Raw genomic sequence first — 7,914 nt, forward strand, 5'->3', positions numbered from 1 at the left:
TATCCTGTCATAAATTACTGATTTGTGTCCATGTCCTGTTTGAACCTGTTTTTCTGTGTATACTTTGTTATGATCCATTGTTTAAAGTGCTCTGAATCTGCAATTGAAAATAGTTTCACTGTAAATGTTCTCTGCATATAAATTCTAATTTTTTTGTACAGAATTCTAAGATACAAGTGTGGATGTAATTGACAGTTTTATGTCATCATATGCTGGTAGCGGTTGTTTAGTTGTGTTTAGGGGTGAAGCCGCGGGTGGGGGGTCTTTGATTTATTAACTATACCTCTATAAAATTTTGTATATATATCATTTTAGTCAGTCAACTATTTTATATTGGGTTGCAGTTGCTTCAATGGTACTATTTTTAAGAATTGAAGCTTCAATCTCCTAGATCCTAGGTTTGAATCTCCTCAATATAACCAATATTTATTTATTTATTTATTTTTATTTTTAACTTTCCCTCTTAGAGCTTGGTGGCTCCAAAAAGCTATGTAGTTAACAAAAGTGATTGCTTATTGATATTGTTATTTTTTCCTATGCTACCATTCTACCCTTTGATTACTTACTGATAATTACTAAACTACACTCTTCACATTGTATGTTATTTAATTTGTATAATTATCTTTCTTAATAACTAGGTTATCACATCTTTTATGGCTAGCAACACAAGAAAATATGAATGGAGATAATATCGTAGACTATAAACATACTTGTACAATTTTTTTTTAATATATGGAAAAAAAAAATTGTACAGATTTTCTAATTAATATTAATACTGCTATTAAAGATCACAAAGTATGATTGATAGTAATACTCAATTGCTTTTACATTTATATTTTATTAATTAAAGTATCAACTGGCCCATGGGATTTGTTTTGTTAATCCTGGCTTTGCCCCTGTGATAAATTGTTTATGTAATTGCTGTTGCTGAATGCTTTGATACAAAAGAATTTATATGCAAAGCTACAAGCTAATTGTAAAGGCAGACTAAAGAATACTAATAGGCTAAAGCATATAAACAGGCTAAAAGCATATAAACAGACTACAGAATACAAACCAATAGAGAACATTAAGAGCTGGGCTTATCTAGTTACCAACAATAAGAGACTTGCCCATACAACTCCATTGATGTGCTAACGCGTATGTGCCTGCCATTGATGTGCTATATGACTAGAGAAGAAACCTTTCAGTATGAAGGAAACACCATCTAGGTGAAACACTTTGATTTCCCATTGTGGCATAATTATTCGTGCATGCAGTTTAGAAACAGACGTTTCAAAAGCTACCTTACAAGGGATTTATGATGTTATTCAAGCTACTCCTACCAATACTCACCATCCCTCTTTTCATCAATAGCAAGATTGTCCTTTGATTGTTAGATTGCTAGCTCTAGTTCTGGGCATTCCCTGCTGTCAAAAACACGGGAATAAGAGTTTTAGTCACATATTCCCATTGCATAGTCTCATCTTAGTCAAATGAGCATTGTCTTATTGACATGACATATTCCATTTCCAACCCTAAATGCTTCAAAACAGACCGTTTTTCCAATTCAGTTCTTTACATGCCTATGTCTCTATAATCAGAAGAGATTTTGCATCAGCTGGCTTCAAGTTTGTCTCTATTATTTTTGAAGAATCGGAGCTGATTTCAGTTGGGGTGAGGCCGAGGAGATGGGATGTAAAGTATGGTTGGTCCACTTCTTAGATGAATGGTTGGGATTGCATGAAGGGGAAAAAACTGGGAGGTTGAGATTTTGTTGTTTTGCTAGCTTAGGTGTCAAATCCTGAAATTAGGAAATAGAGGAAAAGAATTGAAGAATTTCTAATACACTGTTGAGAGATGTATCATGTGCCAATGTTCTACCAAGCTTCAGCATGAAATTTGATAGATTTTAGAGGATTGCTTTTTAAGGTAGCAGAGTTTGTAGAACTGTATGGCATATTTAGTTGTTCTTAATCAGTGATTTGTTGTTTGGGTGTACAATTTGATATTTAAGACAAATTCAATTTGTTTTACAATAATACTTCCTTTTTTTTTTTTTTTTATCGTAACATAAGAGATTTCCAAGCATGGCAGTACTCATTTTTTTTTAATTTAAATATTTTAAATTGTGTTGTAGTAAAAGTTAGAAAAAATTTGATATTATGAAAACATATTTTGGGATGAATATAACAAGTTTCCACATGACTATCTTTTCCAATGTATAAATCACAAAGGCAATCAACCGAGTGTCTATGAATAGTATAAAATTTTAAATGCTGTGATTTAAATAAATAAACAGAGGAACTATAACAATTTGAAAAGTACCCTAGTGTCAAAAATCCCAAAATCTTTAAATTTGTAGTTATTGGCTATACTCCAACATCTTTTCAGCAGCAGATGTTGAACCGAATGCCAATGTACCTTGGACCTTAACCAAGAAGACTAGGTAGAGACTTCATTATTGAACAAAATAGGTATTAGTGTTGCCAACTTTTGATGTAGGAGATTGAAATATTCAGCATTTGTATATAATTTCTGGTTTTGGTAGGATTTGTTCCTTATGCAATCCATTGAACTTATCAATGGTCATTGCTCAAATGTTGTCAACTTGTCTTGTGCATGCTATGACATTTGGATAGACTTGCTTAGCTAGTAGATTCTCTTATGTTGTACTGAAGACTTAGGTAAAAACTTTTTTCCAGCCACTCTCTCCTCTAGAGTCCAAGCCCTCCTCACAGAAGGCGATTTGTTTGTTGAATCAATCATTAAGCTTATTGATTATCTAATGCTATTAGCTTAGCCAGTGTTCCTAGCCATATGTTCTCGTTCATAACAATAACTTAAATGTAGAATCCTATCATTTCGTAAGAATTATTAAACCTCGTTGAGAAAGAGTTGGTTAAGAAGAATTGATTGTCAAAGATTGCCTTTTGTCCTTTCCTGATATATACATATAACCTGCAGCTGAAAGCACTAGATGACATTAGAGATAGAAGATTCAAAGTTTATAATTCAGCATTTATTTTTATGACAAAGTTTTGAATGTGTCGTGGTAAAAGGATTGTGAAGGGAGACATGGAATGAACTCTTCTGCAGATTTGAGTCAAACAGCATGGGTCTCATGTGGGTTCTTTTATTTCTACACTGCCCTTTTTTAAAATTAATTTATTCATTTTTATTTTCTGTCTTCTGTTGTTTCTTCTTCTTCTTTGTTTACCTTTTTTTGTAATCATTTAAAGTAAAGTCTGTACAATAAAGAAGAATAATTTTGATTGTATTATATTTGTTGGCTGACGGTTAAACTGATTATAGGAGTATTTATTATATACTGTTATTGGCGTTTTCTGGGAATATGGGACAAAACATGGAATTTTCTGTTTTCAGAAGTGAGGAATTGTGGATGAGGAGTGACGTCGGTGAAAAGATCTTAGTGGCTGATGTATTTACACCATTCACTGGAGGTTTGAGAAGCTTCTGTTGGTCTGTTGACTGATAAACTGTGAGCTTTAGGTTTGAAAACCGTAGTATGAAGTCGGTGCTTGTTTTATCTGTACTTGGCTACTTGTGTTAGACACGAGTCAGTGTCCAAGTGTTAGACTAGGCTATTTTATGATAATGATTTGGGTCTATATTGAATTGTCAATTATTCTTTCCCATGTCATAGTATCAAAGATCTGTTATAAATAATTGAGGTGAAATAAAGGTTTTAACGTTAGTCCATACTCAAATTTATTGTTGTTGGGCAACTTGATTGGTAAAAATTGTTTGGGGTTGCTTAAATATTTTTTTGAAAATCCTTGTACATTAATCAATTTACCATGGAGCTTCCTAATTAAAATGGTCTTATTTCCCTGGTGTTGACTGATCAAGGTAGCCTCAGGAGTTTGTGTATCGACAATACAAATGGCTCTGTTTGCTGTTATTGTAGAGTCTATGACAAATGCATTAATATAATTATGCTACGTCATTTAATTAGTCAGTTTCTAGAAAAGTTTAAAGGTGCATCTGATAAGCGCTCCTACTTCTGAAGTCATATACGGAGTATAACTTCTAGATTGAGAGATTTCGCTGTGAGCCTGAGTGCGAGTATGGAAAGGGGATGATTTTCATTCTTTAGTCGACAACTTCTTCAGGATGAGGTGGAATCCGAGTACATCAGTTTTAATCAAATAGGAAATTTTACAACTGAAATGATTAACACCCAGAATGATATATATGGCCTTCAGAAATTTATACCCCATACCTTGAGTTTAAATTCTATCTGCATTTATTTACCTGTGTACTGACTTCCTCATAAACACGAAATTGATGATTTTTCTTGTTTCGGTCGACTATAGGGAGGTGAAAAACATTCTATTTTTAGAGACAGGTGGGGAATGGAATGCATAAAATGTAAATAGCAGGTGGGAATTCTGAATCAGCTGCATCACTTTCTGACAATGGGAAATTTTCTGCACTTGGGACTGTCCATAGATGAATGTCAAAAAACTTTGGTGGGCTCTGTAGCATGTGATATGCAACATCAGAGACATTACTACCCTAGTGTTTGCTTGGTTTCCACCTTAAGATCACTATCAAGCTTGAACTGACAGTCTTTCTAAGGTACTGAATAACCATGGGTCTTACTGAACGAAACGGGCCGGCCCCCCTTCTGTTCAGGTATTGCCCATCTTTAGTTGCATTCATGTCCAAGCTGTTCATATCTATCTTTGAAGCTTCTACCCACTTGTACACTGTAAAATTTTAGTGTTGTTATTCTTTTTCGTCTGGTTAAGAAGATAAGTTGCTCGATGATAGTAATGTCTGGTTTGGAGCTTAGTTAATTCAGGTCATTTTCAGGTCAGTTGGAGTCAAGATAGTATATCTAGGCTAGTATGATAATCAATTAATAAATAATCAGTGTTGGTAACATGAGTTTTCAATTTGAGTCATAATCGTTGTTACATGTAATTTTGGTTACAATTTAGTTTTAACATTGATAATTGAGTTCGGTCAATCATGTCAAGTCAGTTCTTAGTCTGAATGTCTGATACTGTCAAAATCTGATCATCAAGAATCTGATAGAAATGAAGTTCTCCAATAAATATATGTATAAGAGGCAATTATAAATTTGATTATATTTTTTTTCATTGTTACACCAAGGTATTTCACACAGTAAAGAGAAAAAAATAAAAATAAAAAAAGTAAAAAGCCTCATCTTCCTCTATACAAAAAGGTGCCCCTAATATTTAGAGACTGGGATCTTTTAAGGAAGAGGGCTGCTTTGTGATCTTTGTGTTCCTAATTAAATAAAATGTCTATGCAACCTGATTTGTGTAGTTTTATCAGAACTGAACAACTGCCTAAATCAGACAAAAATCCACAAAAAAGAAGTAAAAAAAAGAATTTGAAGTTATCTGAACAATGTTTAGTTTCGCAAATTTTAGTTGTATTTGTTGCTGTTTATCTTAAAACTGCGAAATACACCGCCTGTGACAAGCAGCAGGAGGCTTCTTTTGCTTGGTTTCTTCTTTCCAGATTTTTCCAATGTCTTCTGCTACTCTAATGGCATCTTCTGATGCTCCGGATAATCCTCGTTTTGTGAACCCGGCTGCGTATAATCCGGCATTTCCCTTCCAGCCATTGGGGAATGGCGCTTTCGGGAATCCATTTTTGGTAAAGAAATCACTTTCCTAAAGAAGCAAGAATGAAAAAAGAAGTCAGTTGACAATTCTTCAGAAAAATGCTGTAATAACTTCTGTAAAGTCAAACCAGACAAGACTCCAACATCCTACGGTTGGGGTGCTTAAGTTACATGGCTAAGGTCATTATTTAAATGTTTGACAAAACCACCATTAATTTTATTCCCTTGATTTTAAGATCCAAACTGGCAGTCATTTTTATATCATTTTTAATTTTCATTGAAACTCAGATCTACTAGTTAAAAAAAATAAGAATTTATTTTTATGAAAGACAAAATGTAAGTGCAAAAAAGAAGAGGAAAATATAGCAGCCTCTGTTTTTATCCTATGATAACTAACAGTTTAAAGAAAGGAGAAAAAAATCCAAGAAAATCTTAGTTTTCTGAACTGTCAAAGAAATACCAGACATGAAAAAATCTTATAAAAAATTGACTAGTATGAATTTTGATCCTCACCTTTAGCCATAGGGGAACGTTGCTGCGGTACCCAGTAGCGAGGATAACGGAATCGATCTCACGAATCTCTCCATCGACAAAGGCGACTTTACCTCTGGCAAATCTCTTGATACCAGGAACAACCTTAATCTGTCCTGATCTGATTTTACCAAATGTACCAAGGTCCAACACTGGGGTCTTTCCTTCTGTTTGTTTCAGCTCCATTGGACCAACTTCCGGCCTTTTTAGACCGTAGTTGTCTGTGTTTCCGAGCAATAAACTTGCTAGAAACAGCAGTATCTTATCAACTGTACGAAGAGAAAACCACCTCAAGAGTGTCATTGCCAACTCGAATGTCGATTTCCCCAGAACATCTTTAGGCAGTACATGAACCTGTTGAGAATCAAATAAATTTTACTTGGTCAGTTTAAGCCTAACGCATATTTTTCTTAAAAATTCATAGGTTTTTTTATTTTTTATTTTTTTATTTTTTTATTATTTTGTTATTTTTTTTTTTTTATTATTTTGTTATTTTTTTTTTTTTTTTTTTAAGTTTATGTTCTTACCGAGCTACGAACACATAGTAAGGGTTGAACATCATGGTTACAAAGATCAAGAGAAACTTCCATGCCCGAATTTCCACACCCTACAACCATAACTTTTTTGCCGCGGTATTGCTCACCAGATTTGTACTCACATGCATGGATAATATCACCACCAAATTCATGGAACCCAAAAAACTTAGGGACAACCTTCTCAGCATTTTCGCCGGTGGCAACCACAATCCACCGGCATATATACTCAACCTCGCGCTTGTTGGTGCAGTTATCAGCACCCAAAGCGGTCTTAATCCTCCAAAGACCACATGTTTCATCATACTCAGCAGATTGCACTGACTCATTGAACTGAGGCTGTATGTCGAATTTCTTAGCGTAAGACTCAAGGTAGTTTATGAATTGGTCTTTTGAAGGGTACTCAGGGTAGTTATCAGGGAAAGGGAAATTAGGAAGTTGACAGAATTGCTTAGGAAGGTGAAGCTTAAGGCGGTTATAGGTACGTGTTTGCCATAGTGAAGCAATGCAGTTGGCTCGCTCAAGCACGATAAAGGGGACGCCTTGTTCCTTAAGCCCTGCAGCCACTGCTAAACCCGAAGGTCCAGCACCAACTACCACCGGCCCATTCACCCACACACATCGCTTAGCGAAGAATTCTTCGTGGTTGGCCGAGGTGGTTTTGGCTATGAAAGCGGCATTGCTCACCGGATTCATTATGGTAATATAATTATTAGTAGAGTTGAAGTATTAGTTAGGTTGTTTGTATATCAAAGGACTAAAGGAGATGTATTAGCAATAATAAGAGGAGAGAGAAAGCGCGAATGAGTTTTAGAGAGAGAAAGAGAGGGAGAGAGATGGTTAATTGCTTGGTTGGAGAAATGGGTGTAGTGAGAATGGGGGAGGTGGTAAGGGGGGTTTAAATAAGGGGAAGATTGCCTTAAGAGATGCATGAGACTAGCATGTGAATTAACTTCTCATAGAAGAGCTCAAAGAATTTTATTAAACATTTAATAATTCAAAAAATATTCTTGTACTCATAATATTATACCATAATATTATACAATGTATATATAGAAATTCTTCTATTCAAGTTGTTTAGATGTATTATTGTCGTATACAAATAAGTATTGTATCTGAATTTTATTTCGTAAATTTATATACTTATTTATATGGTATTTATATATTAAAATGTATAATTAACATTATATACTTGTTGTTGCATTATGATTTTATAGCACCTGCCATTAGAAGGTGCTTTTAATC

The 7,914-nt window shown here is 34.4% G+C and overlaps 1 protein-coding gene across 1 annotated transcript; it reads right to left on the bottom strand.

Moving 5' to 3' along the window:
• Window positions 1-5,278: 5,278 nt before the first annotated feature.
• On the bottom strand, window positions 5,279-7,632 carry LOC110692493 (probable indole-3-pyruvate monooxygenase YUCCA5). Its single transcript, XM_021869503.1, has 3 exons — window positions 6,664-7,632; window positions 6,119-6,490; window positions 5,279-5,654 (listed from the first exon to the last, which is right to left on the bottom strand). The coding sequence occupies exons 1-3, from the start codon at window positions 7,363-7,365 to the stop codon at window positions 5,430-5,432; spliced, it is 1,299 nt and encodes a 432-aa protein (XP_021725195.1). The 5' UTR covers window positions 7,366-7,632; the 3' UTR covers window positions 5,279-5,429.
• Window positions 7,633-7,914: the final 282 nt, after the last annotated feature.

The sequence above is a fragment of the Chenopodium quinoa genome, unplaced genomic scaffold (genome assembly GCF_001683475.1).
Source record: "Chenopodium quinoa cultivar QQ74 unplaced genomic scaffold, ASM168347v1, whole genome shotgun sequence".
Classification (NCBI taxonomy): domain Eukaryota; kingdom Viridiplantae; phylum Streptophyta; class Magnoliopsida; order Caryophyllales; family Amaranthaceae; genus Chenopodium; species Chenopodium quinoa.

Bases quoted from the DNA above. Each gene is read 5' to 3' on its own strand.
- LOC110692493 (XM_021869503.1), bottom strand. From the start codon at position 7,365: ATGAATCCGGTGAGCAATGCCGCTTTCATAGCCAAAACCACCTCGGCC. The intron at 6,491-6,663 runs GTAAGAACATAA...GATTCTCAACAG, and splicing joins TACTATGTGTTCGTAGCTCG to GTTCATGTACTGCCTAAAGA. The intron at 5,655-6,118 runs GTGAGGATCAAA...TTGCTTCTTTAG, and splicing joins ACGTTCCCCTATGGCTAAAG to GAAAGTGATTTCTTTACCAA.